Source organism: Dermacentor variabilis, chromosome 2 (assembly GCF_050947875.1).
Source record: "Dermacentor variabilis isolate Ectoservices chromosome 2, ASM5094787v1, whole genome shotgun sequence".
Taxonomy (NCBI): Eukaryota; Metazoa; Arthropoda; class Arachnida; order Ixodida; family Ixodidae; genus Dermacentor; species Dermacentor variabilis.
In genome coordinates, this window is record NC_134569.1 from 189,155,913 (window position 1) to 189,177,321 (window position 21,409).

Consider the following 21,409-nt stretch of genomic DNA (forward strand, 5'->3'; position numbering starts at 1 on the left):
AATGCCTGAGTAAATCCCACAAATATTTGTCTCTTTCTCTCGCCGAGACGGTCAGAGGACGCGGCCTCTGCAGCGACGGCCGTTCATCCTTCGTGCAAACAGTGGCGCAACGTCTTGTGTACCCCATTGGCTTCAGCACGAACAACTCGCCGAGCTTAAGTTTGTTGAGGATGACTCGTGTGCCAGACTATGGACACCATCTGCCTTCGCTTCTCGTTGCGCCTAGAGCACCGGGGCACCATATCCTGTTTTCCTGGCATCGGACGCAGCAGAACCGCGGCTTCTCGACCGCCGCCTGCAAGGAGCCTGCGTTTCGGTTCAAGAAATTGGAGGGTACTACGGCGGACCATCGAAGATACGGCACTGTTGTAAATGGTAGGACGGCAGTACGGCGGATAGGCCCTGTGGGAATGATGGCCGCAGGCCAAACTCCGTGTTACACTTTTCAACAGCTTCGATTTTCCACTCACGACAGCTTCTCGTCGCCAATTTTGACGCAGCCGGCCACGCAGAAGAGTCGATGTCGCGATGCCGCCGAGCGTGCAGCAATGAAAGGCGGCCAGAAACTGGCCCTGCCGCCGTGGATGACGGCCAAACGCCCGTACTTTCTGAGCGATTGCGACAGGGCCTTCAAGTGCTTCAAGGCAAAGATGCGCGAGACGACATCTTGGGACCAGTTCCTCGACTTGGGCTGTGGCGCCGGCGAACTGACCCGCTGCATCGTCAAAGAGTTTGGGGGTCTCCATCGCATCATCGTCGCCACAGAAAGGTCGCCTGACGTGATTAAGGTGCGTGCTGAACGCAGGCCACATAGCCCGTTACGTAGCTTACCTAGTCATACTCTTTTACCGTCTGCTCTCTCGACATCTAAGCTCGCAATGGAGCACAAGTTCCCCTGATAGTTTGACCTACGTGTCTATAGTGCATCAGATAATTGCTGTGTGCGCGCGACTTTTGGTTCGCTACAGGGGCTTGACGAAACAGAAGGCCAACATGCAAAAACAAATATGAAGTATTTAACCTAGTGCGATGTTCGACGAAAGCTCGTCAGGCGAGGGTGATACGTGGTCAAAAGAAAATGAGCAATTGTTTAACGTTAAAAAAAAGCATAATTACCGTATCGAGGGCACTACGGGTCCCTTCTTCAGAATGAAGAGCAGCGCCAGAGTCCGATTATGTATGCGTTACGTGGCGCAGAATGCGAGTCCATATCTCTCTGAGATTACCGTTCGTGCGGCCGGTTTATCACGCGTGATCTCCCCAAGAAAACTAGGAATATACCTATAAAGAAAGGGGTCAGACAAGGAGACACAATCTCTCTAATGCTATTCCCTGCGAGCATGGATGAAGTTTTCAAGTTATTAAACTGGGAAGGCTTGTAAGTATCAACGGCGAATATCTGAGCGATCTTCGATTTCCAGATGGCCTTGTCCTGTTCAGCAACACTGGGGACAATTTACAACAAATGAGTGAGGACCTTAACAGAGAGTATAAGAGTGGGGTTGGAAGATTAATATGCAGAATACAAACATAGTGATCAATAGCCGGGTAAGGGAAGAAGAGTTTACGATCGCCAGTCAGCCTCTAGAATCTGTGAAGGAGTACGTTTACCTAGGTCAATTACTCCCAGGGGACCCTGATAATGAGAAGCAAATTTACAGAAGAATAAAAATGGTTTGGAGCGCATAAAGCAGACGTTGTCACATCCTGACTAAATGCTTACCATTATCATGAAAAAGAAAGGTGTACAATCAATGCATGCTACCGGTGCGGACATATCAGGTGCAGAAACTTGGAGACTCGCAAAGAAGCACGAAAAGAATTTAAGGACCGCGCAGAGAGCGATGGAACGAAGAATGTTAGGCGTAAGGTTAATAGACAGGAAGAGAGCGGTGCGGTTCAGAGGGCAAACAGGGTTAGCAGGTATTCTAATTGACATTAATAGAAAGAAATGGAACTGGACATGTCATGCAATGCGTAAGTCGGATAACTGAAGGACCATTAGGGTAATAGAATGGGTGCCAACACAATCGAAGCGCAGTCTAGGACGGCAGAAGACTAGGTGGGGTGATGTAATTAAGAAATTCGCAGGCGCTAGTTGGAATCGGTTGGCACAGGACAGGGGTGACAGGAAATCGCAGGGACAGGCCTTCGTCCTGCAGTGGACATAAAATAGGCTGATGATGATGATGTGTAATACTCCTACAGTAGACGGTGTCTAAGCATTCAATCTTTGCCGTTCTTTATTTGCTCTGTGTCAAAGCTGCTATGTAAATCGAACGAAGCACACGAACAATGTCGCAAGATCAATACGAAGAAATGATCTCGATTATTCCAGTATTCGTTGCGTACATGTTACAGAAACTCGCGTAAACTTCGCCTTTTTGTTGATCTAGAAAATTGTGCGTAACACTGTAGACAGCGCGAAGTTTGACACTGTTGCTAAATAACGTTCCAAACTACAACTGAAGACTCAAAAAACGACACGAGCACACAGGACAGTGTGTCTTATATGCTTGTCCTCCTTGTACCTTCTGTTTTGCGTCCTAACGTAAATTTGCGCCATTTATTCTTGCGTCCATGCAGACAGCGTACGGGCGCCGTCCGGCGCCATGGTGGCCTCGGTACTGATACAAATTTATTTTGCAATTTATTGTTGCCTGAATGCCGCGGGGAGTGTGTAGTTACCCGTTCTCCTCGTACCGCCGATGGGCTGGTGCAGGTTCTTCGCCGCAACGCGGCCCAGCGCGACATCCTCTACGATGTGCTGGACGTGGAACGGGACGTGGACGAGGCACTGTCCAGCTGGGGCCAGTTCCGGCGCATCTTCTCCCTCTACCACCTGGAGAGCGTGCGGGACAAGCAGCGCGCGCTGAGCAACATTCGTCGGCTGCTGTGGGAACAGGGCGGCGAGCTGTTCCTTATGTTCCGCGTCCACTCCAACCTAATACCCCTCTACAAGCTGCTCGCCGATGAAGGGCGCTGGACCGAGGTGGTCGCGGTGAGGACGCATTCGCGCTGAGCGAAGTAGAATGCCGTAACATAGTATGTGATATCTCACGGGACACGCCTTGTCTATTTTAGCGCCCATAGCGTGGCTCATAACAGGACTCTAATGGAAATATGTAACTTGATCCACTGGCAAATCGTAAGCAACACTTACACTTCAGAATCTGAAGCACGGAGCCCGTGCAGCGACAGCACCCTGAGTATAGCAATACATGGAACCATAGGCATGGTGATCATTGCGTAATTACGTTTTTACGGAATTCTTCATCGAACGAAAGGCGTTTGATTCCCCGACGCACGTTCATCGAGCTTAATGCGTTGAAAACTTCAAAGCAACAAAATTAAGTAAAGCGTATCGCACGATCTAACTATGTGTTGCGGAAGAACACGGGTAAAGACACAATTTCCGGGAAACTTGGTGCTTTCTAAATGCCTCAAAAGTGAATAAGGTATTGCTACAGGGAAAGTTTTCTTCTTACGAAACTCCGTTGCAGGGTATGAACAGGGTAAGCTTAGCGCGGGATTTACGAGACACCAGCCATCTGGTATAGCTAATGGAAGTAATAAACAGAATGCACGCTCAACGAGCTAGTTGTAGTTCAATTATGAATGCTTACGCCCAACGGTGAAATGCATAGTTTTTTTTGCTTTTGAATAAAAATGTTTATTCCTATGATAGCTTTAGTGTTTCAAAGCATCGAAGTTTTAAATTTAACGAAATAATTCCCGGCGCGCATATGGTCAACTTCCTTAAGCTGTGTGTGTATATGTGTATATATATATATATATATATATATATATATATATATATATATATATAAATTGTAATTTTTCATGTACATCACAGGTTCCAATAGCGAACATTCCGGTTTTTCATACATGCTTTCTTATATACATGCAGAAATGTTTTTATCAATTATGTATTGTTGCGAGGAAAAGGAATCACACGAAATCTGAACATTAAGCACCATGAAATGGGGCACGTTCCGGGAGACTTCATGGCGCACGAAAATACGTTGTTTGTTCGGTTTGTTTTTATTGACATCCAAGTGTTTATCATGCTCTGGCTACCGAAATGCATGCTGCATGGTTAAGAACATATCAAGGATCTGCTTAATCAACTTGTCTTTTCTCCTTTAAGGTATGCTTAAACTTGGCTGTAGAAGAAAAGCTCCGCGACGGTATAAGTGCGCACTTATCAGTGGTTCTCAAAGTAGCATGAGTATCCGCACATGTCACGCGCATATGATCCTCAGATAGAACTAGCGAGTCTAAAAGGGACCAAAACAAGTGCTGCTTTTGTGTCTTGTGTGGGCTCAGCATATGCTTCTTTGTGAGTCTTGATAGCCAGTCCCATCAGTTGTTCTACAATGACTACACAGCCTGGTACAGTAGACGTTTTTGCAACAAGAACAGTAACCGCAAGACACAAGGCAATGTGGGTCGAGATGCAATAGTTGGATGCCTTTATGGCAAACGTTAATTTATACATTAGCGCTCAACCACATGGACAAAATTTGTGTTTGATACATGAGCGTCTTCAACAAAAATGAAACTATGTAGCTCAGACAAGGTCAAGCTTTCACTTTAAGAGCTGTTATGAAAGCGGACGTATGCCCTTCATGAACGATTGTGGCGGTCGCCGCATGATACCTGATGTGCATGAAAGAAATGGAATACTTTCAAAATTTTGCAAATTTGAAGGCATAAAGAAAATCACCACTCAAGCAATCCGTACATATAACCAGCGAAGCTGAACCGTGTGGCCCCTGTGTTAATCACTGGGTTAATTTCAACGGTTCATTCAACGACGGCTTGGTAGGCTGCCTGATCCTTGGTACGCAGTTGCTGCTTGCGCTCGGCTGCACGAGCTTGTTTTTGTGCTCTGGCTGCAGCATCGGCACGGCGTAGACGAGCTCGTTCCCGGTTCTGCTCGCGGCTTTGGAGATCGAAAGCTGCCTGCTCCTCAGGCGTACGCATGACGCGTGGCCTACCGATTTCGGAGCTGGAGAGAAACTGCTGCGCGCACGCTCGGCTGCGACGCAGAGCAACGACGTTGCTACTGGCACAGCCAATCACGCGCCCCTCTTCTTTTTCGCGCATACGCCTGGGGTTGCGCCGGAGGAGTCTTCGGTGTACAGGCGACAGACGGGCGGACGAATCGACTAGCAATATACAGCTTCGCTGTAAAACACATTTTATGGTACAAGAGATTCCGATGTAGATTTAAATACCTGCATTCTTCTCGACCATAGCAGGCTTCGCGTGCTATTTTTCGGTCACACTCTTTCTTTTGTAAATGCTTGTACGCGTGATTTTCCTTCAGGACTACAAGGCATTTCATCTGAAGCTGCCCAATGGAGACAAATGTTCTGCCGTCGTGTGCAAGATGATGGAAAACGCCGGGTTCAAGGTGAAAGTGAGCAAATTACTGGAGACCAACTGGCGACTGTCCAGCACGGAGAGCCTGGACGGTATGAACCTCCTCATTCTTTATTTCCTTTCCACAACGACAGATGTTAGAGGTACTGCTCACCAGCATTCGCATCTACGCTGCTAGGCGTCGTCGGATGCTACTAACGTACAATTTCGCCGTATGGTCGTAGTGACTAAGAAAAAATATAATTTGCTACGTGTTTCGGGCAAGAAACAAGGTTCGCAAATGTGGAACGATGATACAGCGGGTAAGTTGGAAGTGATCCCATGTTATCCATTGTGGATGTGATCCTTTAAGTGGGGTTGTATACAGCTTGCGACCAATGATATGGCAGGTGTGCCTTTTTATGCCAAACACTTTATTTCAAAAGGTACTCTCATATCTGGACCTCTGCCGTTACTGGAGAGAGGTTACCTGGTTAGATGCATACTAGCGGCAAAATAAATTAAATAATACCTAAACAAAATAAATGAGCGGTAATATTGGTGATTACCTAAGATTTTAAAAAACCCTTATGATTACTTGCTTCAGGATCCATGTTATAAGTGCAAAATTTGTGTAGAGGAGCAGTGATCTGATGCCTACGTAGCAGAAATCTTAAGATTAGCGTCACTTTCGAGAATTCTGTCCCGAAAATCTGCTGAAAGATTCCCCGGCGTTCCAGTTAAGACCATCGCGAACTGTTGAAGGCGCGCTTTTTGGAAAGTGGCTGACTAGAACGCGAATCAATCTCGCATCAAAATGGAAATAACTGGCTTAAACTTATTCGTTCAATTTACTTGATTACGCTCGCGGCGGCACCGCGAAGGGCTGGTCGCGGTGCAAGCCGCTGTGACGTAGTATAGGGCAGCGTAAAATGTCCATCTCGCCATTATGGGGTAATGAAGTAATTGTTCATTCAGGCAGGAGTTGAGCAAAACGCTAAGATCGTCCGCAAAGGGAAGTGCGACGGCAGCATCACTTCACACGACACTTCCACATAACGAAGGGTTTGGACCGAGAGCAGCGTTTAGCGGTTCTGCTTCCGTAATCAGGTAAATTGAGAGAATAATTTGACGCCAGTTATTTCGCTCCATATACATGGCCGTTTTCAAATGTGGAAACGACGAGTGAGACTTGCATCATGACATCCTTCAACTTTCCAATATAAATATGTATCGTAATGTTTGCAACTGAGCTAATTAACGTGATTGGATTGATTACTGAATAAATTGCTTTGGCTTTTCTTACAAATTATGTCCACCTGAGCTCATAACTCTCCTGTAATGGCATAATTGGAGTAAACTTTAGGGGCTTTTAAAAATGAGTGTTTAAAGGTACAAGAATACTTTTTTATGGACGTATACCTATGGCTGTGTAGGCTTACGTACACATGCGTAGCCTTGCATATATAGACGCTTATCACGTCGATCCCGTGGGCGTTGCCATATTTATTCGCATAGTGACGCGTTCATTGCTTACTTTAGCTTCGTACGTTGCCCCCGTGTTTACAATGAATATGCATTACGCCGTGCCGCTCGGCAAACCTCCGTTTGGGCAGATATCGTAAACGGTGATTGGGTGAATGACACGAAGCTTTGGCCACAGGTTCAGAGGATTGCGCCTTCCACAAACGGTGCGAGCAGCGTATATGGTGCTAGCGGGGCTAGAAATGTATTCTCAGCTGTTCAAACTTTCCGGTTTTCAATTAAATCAGTGTCACGTTCTTTTACTCTTCGCTCTCTATTTGCCAATGACTTTTAAACAGCCGCTTGCCATGTTTCTTTCGTTGACCGTAACAAAACGTTCAGCGTCGGACATTTGTGTGCTGTCGTTGTGGTCCGTCAACCATTCTTCGCTGCACTGAATCAAGAGTGCGCCCATTCACATATTCTTGATAGGTGGGCGTAAGTTTGAGTATGCGTTGTAGTGGATGTGTACAGATAACGTACGGGAAACATGCTATGCTAGGAAGTGGCGCTGCTCCTTTTGTCACCGTGTAACGAGCTTTGCGCCATCTTGCCGGCGTTCCGGGGCGGAAGTTCTTTCTTTGGAGAATAACGATTCAACGCCCGCGCTTGGGTGAATTTTTTTTAAGCTTCAGAAAAGACGTACATCGCGAACGTCCGCCAACATGGGCAGTCCTTGTGTAGCAGCAGTCTGCGACCTTGGTCACGCACATTTATTGCAATCCTTAATATGGCATCCACTATTTTTGCAGCCAACTGCTGCACACGTGTTCCCTTTACCGTTCCCCATCTTTCAGCATGGATGGAGCACAGCGTGTTACAGACCACCCAGTTTTATTTCCCACAGCTGATCGCACAGTAGCAGGGCAGAAGCGTCGAGAAGAACGAGATGGCGCTTGCGGTACGCCGCCGTAAGCGCCATCTCGTTATTTTAGAGCAAATCACTCTATAAGTGTCTATAGGCCTATGCATGTAGTAAGCTGGCAATCGTACGCGCACAGCAACATTGTGTCCTGTAGGTCTAGTGCTGTCAGTCCTAAAAATAAAGTGGTCAAATTCGCTGCCAAATAGCAACACGTTATTTTTCACAAAAAGCGTCAAGTTGTTGTTATTAAGTGGAGCTAGTAAAATGATGTTACTACTTTTCACTGCCAGCTGAAGCTAGGAATATTGAGTAGTGCCTCGTTTGTGCAGTTAATAACGCAACTGAAGTATAATTACCAACACTTGTGTTCATGCGATTTATAAGTGCCACTTGTATTATAAGTGGATTGTATTGTAAAATAATGCAACCCCGCAGGGGCGTCTGCGTCAGCAGGCGTTTGGTGTGTTGCGACACCACGGACCCGAGCACACGAAGGTTGGACCCTCCCGCGTGTAGCTGTGCGCGGCTTAGCCGTGTCTGGGGAAAGGGAGATCCTGGGGGTTGAGCTGATCCTGGGTGTTTGGAGCTTTAAGGCCCCCCGGCGGAGGCAACACACCCCTTTGGCCTCTGCGTCACATAGACGGCACCCCCGGACTGACCCACCCGGGGGAAATCGGTAGTTGCCTTTTCCTGTCTCTCTCTCCCTCTAGCCTTCGTCTTTCTCTCACTTTTCATCTTTCCTATCTTGTCCTAGCTTCCGTATACTTCCAATTTTTCCAGGCAGCAAGGGTTAACCTTGTGTGAATAACCAACCTAGGTTATCTCATATTTGGTTATAGTGATAACGTACAGCTGGCGTTTGCAGGACCTGTTTTTACAGTCCCTGTAACGTCCCCTTGTAGGGCTCCACGGTGGGTGGCTGGCGTTATTGCCGAAAATTACATTATTCTATGGCTAGTTCCTTCCCTCCCCTCCCAGATCGCCCTCAGAAAAGAGGGCGCACGGAAGATGTATTTCAGTTTTTTGGACGACAAACACCCAACTTTCCACGATTTCACGTCATTCATTCGGAAAAGTCAGATAAACAAGTACGCACAATCTCCCCATTTCTAGTTTCGAAGTCTTTAACTGAGGCTCTTGGTCCAGGTTACAAGGCATCAAGGATGGCAAGTGGAGATCTCCTTTTGGAGCTCCGTGATCTGAAACAATACGAAAAGTTACCCAATCTAGTGTCTTTGGGGGACTTTCAAGTGACAGTGACTCCGCACCGCACTATGAAAACTACACGAGGCGTTGTCTCAGATGATGACCACCTGCTTCAGCTGACAGAGGCAGAGCTCCTAGAGGGATTCAATGAACAAAATGTCGTTAATGTGAAAAGAATAAAGATACGGCGCGATGGTAAAGAAATTGCCACCAGACACCTAATTCTCACCTTCAATTCAAGTGTCCTGCCCGAATCAATCGAGGCCGGGCACATAAAGCTCCGTGTCAGGCCTTACGTACCCAATCCACTCAGATGTTTCAAATGCCAACGTTTCCGCCACAGTTCGCAGAGCTGCCGAGGCCGTCAAACCTGTGCGAAGTGCAGTGCCCACGAACATACTTCTGAAACTTGCGAGAACAGTCTCCATTGTGTAAACTGTGAACGGGAGCACGCCGCATACTCGCGGTCGTGCCCATCCTGGAAGAAGGAGACAGAAATAGTCACGATCAAAGTAAAGGAAAACATAACTTTCAAGAAGGCACGCAGGCGGGTATATTACCTGCCCAAAAACACATTTGCCGAAGTGCCGCGCCAGGGGGCAGCGCCACAACGGTCTCCGGCGGCTGTCCGACCCACACCCAGTGAGGAGGCAGTGACGCCATCCGCCCCTCCGGCGGATGCAGCTAGTGCTGCTACGCCAACCCAGCAGACGGGGCCATCTACCTCTGGGCAGGTCACCCTGAAGGCCTCGTCCAACGTGCCGAGGCCTTCACGCCAAACAAAGCGCTCGGAAGAGCGCGTGTCCAGTGCCTCGCAAGAGGCGATGGACACAACCACCAGCCAGACGGCGCCACCAGCGCCTAAGGAGCGGCGAGGCGCTCTCGACCGCTCCAAAAGAGATAAAACTCCCGTCACGGCGCCTTCAAAGCGCCCGTGAACTAATCTGTTTCTTAAACACACAGCACCAAACACATTTACCAATATGGAAACACAAATACTGCAGTGGAATGTACGAGGACTTCTACATAACCTCGACGACATTAGAGAAATAATACACAAAGATAATCCGAAGCTGCTGTGTGTTCAAGAGACACACCTGAAACCTACCAATACAAATTTTGTTCGAAACTTCACCATCTTCCGCAAAGACCGTGAGGAGGCTAATGCCTCCGGCGGTGTAGCGATAATAGCCGACAAGGCGGTAGCTTGCCGACCCGTCGCCCTTAACAAGCCCCTCGAGGCAGTGTCAGTTCGGGCCATTCTATTTCATAAATTAGTAACAGCGTGTTCCATTTATACACCGCCAAACCAGCGTCTCGGAAAAACAGACTTTTATAACCTTATTTACCAGCTCCCCGAGTCTTACATACTCGTGGGAGATTTTAACGCACAGAACACAATGTGGGGAGACTCGCGATGCGACGCGAGAGGTCGACTTATTGAAAATTTCCTTTTAACCACCGGTGCCTGTCTGTTTAATAAGAACCAACGTATTATAATCCACATCATAACTCGTACCCATCAATAGACCTGGCGATCGCATCCGCTTCCATCTTTCCTGATTTAGAGTGGCATGTAATTAAAAACCCATTCGGAAGTGATCACTTCCCAGTAACGCTGAACTACGTAAAGAAACAGGACTTGCATCCACACTTCCCTCGCTGGAAACTGTCCTCAGCGGATTGGGAAGGTTTTAGGGAATCCGCCCACATATCACGAGATTTTATAGATAACTTTACTATAGATCATGCTGTTTCATAGTTCGCTGCTTTTATCATTGACGCCGTTAGAAAGTCCATTCCTCAAACAAGAGGCACTTCATCCAAAAGACGGGTCCCCTGGTGGAATGACGATTGTAGAGAGGCGAGGAAGAGACAAAACAAAGCTTGGAACAAATTACGTGAATGCCCTATAGCGGATAATCTTGTACAATTTAAACAGATTAAATCGCAGGCAAGAAGGACACGACGACTGGCAAAGAGGGCAAGCCGGCAGAGGTTTCTCTCTGGTATAAATTCATATACTCAAGAATATAAAGTATGGGATGGGATGAAAAGCTTAAGGGGCGAGAAATTCATCCGTTGCCCCTAGTAAACGGTGAAGCAAACCGCTTGGAAGACCAAGCTGACGCCCTTGGCGAACACTTCCAACACGTTTCCAGTTCTAACCATTACTCCAAGGCGTTTCTAAAACACAAACAAGTAGAAGAGCACAAGGGTATCGACCGCAAATGCAGACAGAACGAACCCTTCAACGCGCCTTTTAACATCGCCGAGTTGAGAGCCTCCCTGACAGCATGTCAGAGCTCCACGCCTGGACCAGACAGGATCATGTACGACATGATTAAACACCTCAGTGATACTCAAATTACTCTGCTAGCACTTTTTAACACAATATGGGCTGCGGGATACCTACCTACCGCATGGAAAGAAGCCTTGGTTGTTCCGTTTCTTAAACAGGGCAAAGACCCCACATTAGTAACAAGTTATCGCCCGATTGCCCTCACAAGCTGTATATGCAAACTTTTTGAAAAAATGATAAACCGTCGACTTTTACACTTCCTTGAATTAAATAAGTTTCTTGATCCGTATAAGTGTGGTTTTAGAGTAGGACGATCTACAACCGACCATCTAGTGCGCATGGAAGCAAACATTCGCGATGCCTTCGTACATAAACAGTCCTTCTTATCCGTGTTTCTCGACATGGAGAAGGCGTACGATACAACTTGGCGCTACGGTATCCTGCGTGACCTATCGACGCTGGGCATCCGCGGCACTATGTTAAATATTATAGAAAGCTACCTGCAAAGCCGTACATTCCGGGTGAAAATAGGTAATGTGCTGTCGCGAGCATTCATACAGGAAACTGGGGTACCCCAGGGAGGCGTACTGAGCTGCACGCTCTTTGTAGTTAAAATGAACACGCTTCGTAAAACATTACCCACATCTGTTTTTTATTCCGTCTACGTAGACGACATACAAATAGGTTTCAAATCCTGCAACCTAACAGTCTGTGAGAGGCAGGTACAACAGTGCTTCAACAAAGTCTCCAAGTGGGCAGACGAAAACGGGTTCAAAGTGAACCCCAACAAAAGCTCATGCGTTCTTTTCACCAGGAAAAAAGGGCTTGCTGCAGATCTCACAGTTGAAATACATGGGCAACGAATACCCGTAAACAAGCAACACAAGTTATTAGGTTTTATACTTGACTCCAGGCTTACATTCGTCCCACACATAAAATATCTGAAAGCAAAATGTCTTAAAACAATAAACTTACTTAAAATCCTATCCCACACAACATGGGGTAGCGACAGAAAATGTTTATTGAATCTGTACAGGAGCCTAGTTCGATCACGACTGGACTATGGTGCTGTGGTTTACCACTCTGCCGCCCCGAGCGCGCTAAAAATGTTAGACCCGGTCCACCGCCTGGGTATCCGCCTGGCCACTGGCGCCTTTAGAACAAGCCCTGTCGAAGAGTCAGATGAGTGGTCACTCGATTTTCAGAGAACATACATCAGCTTCACCTACTTTCTTAAAGTGCGCTCTAATAAGGAACATCCGTGTTTTAGGACAGTAAACGACTTGACGTGTGAAACACTTTTCCGTAACAGACCCTCCATGAGGCTTCCTTTGTCACTGCGTGTAAGAGAACTTAGTGAAGAAATGGATGTCCCGATACTCGAACATCGCCTAATGGCTCCTGCTAATCTATTACCGCCCTGGGAGTGGCAGGTGATAGAATGTGACACATCCTTTGTAGAGGTCTCGAAGCACGCTCCTGAGCTTGAAATTGCTATGCATTTCCGAGAGCTTCAATCGAAGTACTCTTGCTACGAATTTTACACAGACGCGTCGAAATCCCATGCTGGCGTATCTTACGCTGCTGTTGCTCCCTCTCTTTCTGAATCTGACGTGTTGCACCCCCTAACAAGTATCTTCACTGCAGAAGCCTATGCAGTACTGTCTGCAGTAAAACATATAAAGACACAGAAACTTGACAGAGCAATAATATTTACAGACTCGTTAAGTCTTGTAAAAGCACTCATTTCTTTGCAAAAGCATACAAATCCTGTCTTCAATGAACTCTACACACACTTATGTAACATCTGCTCATCACATAGACATGTATTAATATGCTGGGTTCCTGGCCATAGAGGAATCGAGGGAAATGTGCTTGCTGACGAGATGGCCAAATCAATGGCATCGCAGGGTGCTCGTTCTGCTGCAGTCCCTGCCACAGACATGAAGCCTTTCCTCAGAAACAAACTGCGAAGCCACTGACAACGCTTGTGGGATGCAGAAACGAGTAATAAGCTTCACGTAATTAAGCCTAAGTTAGGTTTCTGGCACCCAACAACGAAAACACGAAGAACAGACGTCCTGTTCACTAGACTAAGAACAGGACATACGTTCGGCACTCATAACTTTCTCCCCCGCAGGGGCGTCTGCGTCAGCAGGCGTTTGGTATGTTGCGACACCACGTACCCGAGCACACGAGGGTTGGACCCTCCCGCGTGTAGCCGTGCGCGGCTTAGCCGTGTCTGGTGAAAGGGGGATCCTGGAGGTTGAGCCGATGCCGGGTGTTGGACCTTTAAGGCCCCCTGGCGGAGGCAACACACCTCTTCGGCCTCTGCTTCACATAGACGGCACCCCCGGACTGACCCACCCGCGGGAAATCGGTAGTCGCCCCTTCCTGTCCCTCTCTTCTCAAACCTTCGTCTTTATCTCTGGCTTTATATCTTTCCTGTCTACTTCTCTCTTCCATTTACTTCCTTTCTCCACGGCGGCAAGGGTTAACCTAGTGTGGACATCCTACCTTGGGTACACCATATTGGGTTATAGTGATGGCGTACGGCTGGCGTCGTGCAGGCTTGTACACAAGCTCTGCCGCGTCCCCTCGTTGGGCTCCGTGGTGGGCGGTCGGCGCTGTTGCCGAATTTTTATATATTTTAATGGAAACTTCTTTCCCCAAACTTCCTGATCGCCCTCCTAAACGAGGGCGCACCGAAGATGTCTTCAAGTTTTTTGGACACCAAATCCAGAATTTCCCCCGCTTCCACGTTATTCATTCTGAAAAACCAAACAAAGCAGTCCGAACCATTTCACCATTCCTTGTCTCAAAGTCCTTGACTGATGTTTTTGGTCCAGGTTACAAGGTGTCCAGGATGGCAAGCGGTGACCTCCTCTTGGAGCTCCGCGATCTGAAACAATATGAGAATCTACAGAAATTAGTGTCATTCGGGGAGACCCACATAACAGTAGCGCCGCACCGTACAATGAACACCACCCGTGGTGTTGTGTCGGATGATGATCTGCTTGAGCTGACTGAAGCGGAACTCCTGGAGGGCTTCAGTGAGCAAAATGTTATCAATGTTAGAAGAATAAAGATAAGGCGAGATGGTGAAGAGATTCAGACGAAGCACTTAATAATCACCTTTGGTTCAAGTGTCCTGCCCGATTCAATCGAGGCCGGGTACATCAAGCTCCGTGTTAGGCCGTACGTCAACCCACTCCGTTGTTTCAAATGCCAGCGCTTTGGCCACAGCTCGCAGAGCTGCCGAGGCCGCCAAACTTGTGCTAAATGTAGTGCCCACGAACACACATCTGAAGCTTGTGAGAATGCTCTCCACTGTGTAAACTGTGACGGGGAGCACGCCGCATACTCACGGTCGTGCCCCTCCTGGAAGAAAGAAAAAGAAATCGTAACGATCAAAGTAAAAGACAATATTTCATTCAAAGAGGCACGCAGGCGGGTATCGTACCTGCCCAAGAAAACCTTTGCCGATGTGGCGCGTCAGGGGGCAGCGTCACAACGGCCTCCCGCGGCTGTCCGACCCACAGGCAGTGAGTCGGCAGTTACGCCATCTGCCCCCGCGGCGGTTGCAGGTAGCGCTGCTCCGTCAACCCACCAGACAGGGCCACCCACAACGAAGGTGGGCGCAGCCGAGGCTGCCCCAACCTCCCCGACCCCTTCCAGCGCTGGCAACAGCCGGCGCAGCCAAATCCCCCAGGGAGCCCCATCGACCTCCGGGCTGGTGGTTGCAGGGGTCTTGCCCCCCAAGGCAGGACCCTCGCTGGTAAATTCTTGCTCGCAAGAGCACGTGTCCGGCGTCTCACAAGAGGCAATGGACACTACACCTGTTCTCAAGGCGCACCAAACGCCTAAGGAGCGCCGACACTCGCTCGAACGCTTCAAAAAGGGCAGAACCCCTGTTACAGGGCCTCGAAAGGGCTCTGTAATCTAAGGCATCCTTTCCGTTTTCCGTAAACACAACACCAATTTACTTTAAATATGGATACACAAATCATTCAATGGAACATCAGAGGTCTCCTTAGAAACCTTGATGATTTGCAAGAACTCATCCACAAACATAATCCAAAAGTGCTGTGTTTACAGGAAACACACTTAAAATCCAAACACATAAACTTTCTCCGAACGTATGTTACGTTTCGCAAAGATCGCGATGATGCTGTCGCATCATCGGGTGGTGTTGCGATTGTTACTCTTAAAAGTATAGCCTGTCAACCCTTACAGCTACGAACGCCCCTTGAAGCAGTGGCGGTTCGTGCTGTTCTCCTAAACAAACTTATCACTGTGTGCTCGCTCTACATACCCCACATTACAAGTTATCTAAACATGAATTTCAGTCCTTCATAGATGAATTGCCAGAGCCCTATATTCTTCTTGGCGATTTCAATGCCCACAACTACCTGTGGGGCGATCCTCGTATAGATGGGCGAGGACGACTTGTTGAACAATTCCTTTTCTCATCTTTTCTCAATAAGAAAGAGCCCACATATTACTGTCTTGCCAACAAAACCTTTTCTTCAATTGATCTCAGCATAGTTTCTCCTTCTATTCTGCCTGAACTCGAATGGGAAGTTACAAACAATCCTTACGGAAGCGACCACTTCCCCATACTGCTGCGAACACCTAAAGAAAACGATTATCCACCACAGGCTCCCAGTGGAAGATTGATACAGCTGACTGGGAGAAATTCCGAACTCTCAGTAGTATTTCATGGGATGACATGTCCGCGTTAGGAATTGATGCTGCTGTGGAATATTTTACAGCCTTCATAATAGATGCCGCAACTAAATGTATATCACAAGTAAATGACTTGGCATGCAAACGGCGTGTCCCGTGGTGGAACGAGGACTGTAGGATCGCTCGTAAGAAACAGAACAAAGCGTGGGGGTTGCTACGCGCCTCTCCCACTGCGGATAATCTTGTTAACATTAAGAAAGTAAAGTCCCAAGGCAGGCGAAGCCGCCGACAGGCCAGAAGAGAAAGCTGGCAGAAGTTTTTGTCGGGCATCGACTCGTACACAGATGAGGCCAAAGTCTGGAACAGGGTTATTAGGATAATCGGGCGACAAGCACAATCACTCCCTCTGGTAAACACACAAGGCGATACCCTGCAAGATCAGGCAGACTCACTTGGGGAAGACTTTGAGAGCGTGTCGAGTTCAAACCATTATTCGCAATCCTTTTTGAAATACAAACAAATAGAAGAATGTAAGCCAATAATACGAAAATCCAGACAGAATGAACCCTATAACCGGCCTTTCAATATTGCTGAGTTGACAGCTGCCTTGAACACATGCAAAAGCACTGCACCGGGACCTGATAGAGTCATGTATGACATGATCATAAATTTACATACTGACACCAAACTTACACTACTCACACTTTTCAACGCTATTTGGGCTACGGGATACCTCCCATCCACATGGAAAGAAGCGATTGTGGTCCCTGTTCTTAAACAGGGCAAGGACCCTTCCTTGGCGGCAAGTTACCGTCCGATAGCTCTTACAAACTGAATTTGTAAGCTTTTTGAAAAAATGGTTAACCGCAGACTTGTACATTTCCTTGAACTCAGCAATATGCTCGATCCCTTTCAGTGTGGCTTTAGACAAGGGCGGTCCACAACCGATCACCTTGTGCGCATTGAGGGAAACATTCGCGACGCCTTTCTATATAAACAATATTTCCTATCCGTATTCCTCGATATGGAGAAGGCGTACGACACTGCGTGGCGCTATGGAATCTTGAGAGACTTGTCGGAAATTGGCGTCCGTGGCAATATGCTCGTCCTAATAGAAAGCTATTTGTCCAACCGTACATTCCGTGTGAAAGTCGGCAATGTATTGTCGCGACCTTTTATACAGGAAACTGGTGTACCTCAAGGAGGTGTACTTAGCTGCACGCTCTTCATCGTAAAAATGAACACGCTTCGTGCTTCATTACCGCCAGCCATTTTTTATTCTGTTTACGTAGACGACATACAGATAGGTTTCAAATCCTGCAACCTTACAATATGTGAGAGGCAAGTACAACAGGGCTTGAACAAAGTGTCCAAATGGGCAGATAAAAGCGGATTTAAAGTGAACCCCAACAAAAGTTCTTGTGTGCTTTTCACTAGAAAGAGAGGGCTCATTGCAGAACCCAGTATCGAAATGTACGGTCAGCGAATTCCTGTGAAAAAAGAACACAAGTTCTTGGGCATCATAGTTGATTCTAAATTAACTTTTATTCCACACATAAAGAATCTCAAGATCAAATGCTTAAAAACAATGAACTTACTGAAAGTGTTATCCCACACAACATGGGGCAGCGACAGGAAATGTTTAATGAATTTATACAAGAGTCTCATTCGATCTCAGTCGGACTACGGTGCCGTGACCTACCATTCTGCAGCACCGAGCGCGCTAAAAATGCTGGATCCGGTCCACCATCTAGGAATCCGACTGGCCACTGGAGCTTTCAGAACAAGTCCCATAGAAAGTATATATGCAGAATCAAATGAGTGGTCACTTCATCTGCAGAGAGCATACATCAGCCAAACATATTTCCTGAAAGCCCACTCTAATTCCCAACATCCATGTTTTAATGCCATCAACGATATGACATATGCTACGCTCTTTCATAATCGTCCTTCCGTAAGACAGCCTTTCTCGATGCGTGTGAGGGAGCTTAGTGAGGAAATGCATGTCCCACTCCTCGAGCTCCGCCTAATGCCTCCAGCCAAGCTGCTACCTCCTTGGGATTGGCAGCTCATAGAATGCGATATATCTTTTGTGCAAGTCACAAAGCATGCTCCAGAGATTGAAATCCAAATGCATTTCCGGGAACTCCAGTACAAACACTCCTGCACGGAGTTCTACACAGACGCATCGAAGTCACACGACGGGGTGTCCTACGCAGCCGTCGGTCCATCGCTCTCGGAAACCGGTGTACTGCATCCGGAAACTAGTATCTTTACGGCTGAGGCCTACGCACTATTGTCGGCTGTGAAGCATATCAGGAAATCAAAACTCCAGAAATCAGTCATATATACGGACTCCCTTAGTGTTGTGAAGGCCGTGATGTCATTCTCTAACGACAAAAATCCGGTAATTAACGAACTCTACTCTGCTCTGTGCAAAGCGTATATAGGTAATCAGCATGTCATCATATGTTGGGTGCCAGGTCATAGGGGCATCGAAGGTAACGTTCTGGCGGACCAGATGGCCACGTCAGTTGCATCACATTCTGCTAATCCCACCGCTGCAGTTCCTGTCACAGACCTGAAGCCCTTCTTACGGAGGAAACTACGGAACCAGTGGCAACGCCTATGGGACGCGGAAACAAATAATAAGCTCCACGTGATAAAGCCACAGTTAGGATTCTGGCCTTCCGTAACAAAATCACGCCGGACAGATGTCCTATTCCGTCGTCTAAGAATAGGACACACATTTGGCACACATAACTTTTTACTCACCGGAAACGAGTCTCCAACCTGTGGTAGATGCGGGGAGAGGCTGACCGTCCTCCACGTCCTTCTGGAGTGTCGGAAAGCCGAATCTGAAAGAAAGAAACATTTTCGCTTAGCATACCGCCAGCACATCCCTCTTCATCCAGTAATGTTACTCGGCCCAGAACCGCTGTTTGACAGTGCAGTCCTGGGCTTCCTGAAAGATGTTGTATTACATGTTATTAGCCCCACACACTTGTAGCGTCTCCTCTGTTTAGAGGATGCCGCTGTGATAGCTGTTTCACATAGCACATGCCTCTAGGCCCTTGTGTTTCAAGCGCTCTGGCGAGGCAACAGTGCTCCAGGTAATTTCACCATCTAATATATTTTCTGTATTGCATCACTCTTTCACGACGGATATTATTGCACATTGAACACGTCATTTGTCATCGACATAATCTTATTACAGATATATTTTACGCACTCTAGAGCGACTATTTTTACGGGCCCTATACAGCCACTTTACATTAACCCCATAGAACTCATAACTACATTGCGAACTTATCACCACTGCCTTGGCGCTCTTTGGCCACACTTGGCCCTTGCGCCAATAAACACTACATATCATCATCATCATAACTTTCTCCTGACCGGTAACGAGCCTCCAACCTGTGGTAGATGCGGTGACAGGCTGTCGGTCCTCCACGTCTTCCTGGAGTGCCGGGAAGGCGAAAGTGACAGGAGGAAACATTTTCCTTTTGCATACAGCCATCACGTCCCTCTGCATCCGGCCATGTTTCTTGCCGTAGAACCGATGTTTAAGACCAAAGCAGTCCTCGCTTACTTGAAAGATGTTGTGCTACAAATAACAAGCCCAATTATTACGTAGTGCATCCTCTTTCCAGAGGATACATCTACGATAGTGTTCTTCTATAGCACATGCCTCTAGGTCCTTGGCTTTCAAGGGCTTACTGAGGCAGAAGTGCTCCAGACATTTTTAGCATCTCACGTATATTATATATTGCATCACTCTTTCTTAATGCCTTGTAATGTTCATAGTACACGTCAATAGTCATTCCCATAATTTTATTACTCGTACATTTTATGGAATTTGCATAAACTCTTTTAGGCCCCTTTACAGCCACGACACATTAAGATCATAGAACCCATCTGCCCACTGCGAACTCATAAACATTAGCATGGCGTTCTTTGGCCACACCTGGCCCTTGTGCCATTAAACCTCAAACATCACCATCATCATCAAAATAATGCAAACGAAAAAAAAAACACAGCCGCATTCTTTATACATTATGAGGCATCAATCATTGGGATACGTAATGCTTACCAGTGATAATAACGCACAATGGCTCCGGGTAACAAATTATTACCTAACTCCGTCAAGCAACGATTAACAAGAACACACATGCAGACCAACGACACAGGTTCTACGCGGCACCTGTACTCCAAGAGTAACTTGGGGAGTATTTATAGCCCTACTTTGAGGGAGCACATGCTGCAGCGGTTAGCACCTACGTATTTAGATAAATAAATCAAAGCTTAGCACCCAAATGTCTACAGCCTGTTGTTGCATATATGCGTGCTATGACGTCGAACATAGTGAACAGTACTGCAGTTTATGTAAAGTTTGCATAAGACTGTCACAACCACAGCATAATAGACTACGGCTTGAAGAGATAATATTAGTGGCTTAGTAGTTATAAGTAAAAACTACGAAGCCTTTCTGGCTAGGAAAGGCAGCATTCATTAGCTTTACTAGCCGCTGGCGAGCACGTAAAGTACGAAGTTGGTAAAATACGTAGTAATCAAGAAACTCATGCGTTAAGTAGCTATTTACCAACTTTATATCTAACGCTGTAAGGGCGCTTGCTATTTGTCCGCATTAGTCGGGGTTGATGACAAGCTGCTTATGTACTAGGAGGCGCTAAATCCAAAGAGAGAGATTCACAGAAAGGCACAAGCTTGAAGCGATGAGCAATAGTCGAATAAGGAATGTCGCTGAAGCCAACGCTCGCTTCGACAAGGGAACTTGTCGTTCTCAGGCCAGCTCGAGGAAAGCTCTTGAAGTAACTTGATACTAGGGCATCATTTTTGCGTGTTGTGGTTCACATGGCGATCCTTATTCACCCATGTCTGACCTTCCCCTCTGCTCGCAGACCTGATCATGGGCACTTGCCCAGTGCTGCACCGAGTGACTCCAGAGCTGCGCGAAGACTTCGTGCACGACTGCGCGCAAGCCGCAGCACAGGTGCTGCCACGAAGCGGCGACGAGCTGACCTTCTCGTACACCACGTTCGTGGCCTGGGCCGAGGTCGACCCGGCCAAGGCGACCGGAGACGTTCTGGACACGTTGGCGGCGCGGTTTTTCAGGCGCCGCCGAATCGACGTTTAGAGCAGCTTGCGTTACTGCAGTCTTTTTTTTTCTTATCACACGCTTTGTGTGCCCAGCGTTAAAACGTTTACGACTGGCTGTCTGCGCAGGCTGATCCGGTTAACTAAGACTGCGTAAATTTCACTTCGAAGTCATATGTATATCCCTAAATTTGAGCTAGAAATTATATGCTGGCTGGTACTGGGTTGTTTGGGCTTTCTCGTTTTTCCATCAAAGTGCGCTGTGGCAGTTGCCACGTAAACCGTCCGTTGGTAGTAGTCCTGAAACGGATGATGTGAATGGATTCTTTACCTCT

At 47.3% G+C, this 21,409-nt stretch overlaps 1 protein-coding gene across 1 annotated transcript; it reads left to right on the forward strand.

Moving 5' to 3' along the window:
* The first annotated feature begins 548 nt into the window (after positions 1 to 548).
* LOC142570606 (juvenile hormone acid O-methyltransferase-like) lies at positions 549 to 21,114 on the forward strand. The gene is made up of 4 exons (XM_075678972.1): positions 549 to 788; positions 2,723 to 3,001; positions 5,336 to 5,483; positions 20,879 to 21,114. The coding sequence occupies exons 1-4, from the start codon at positions 549 to 551 to the stop codon at positions 21,112 to 21,114; spliced, it is 903 nt and encodes a 300-aa protein (XP_075535087.1).
* Positions 21,115 to 21,409: the final 295 nt, after the last annotated feature.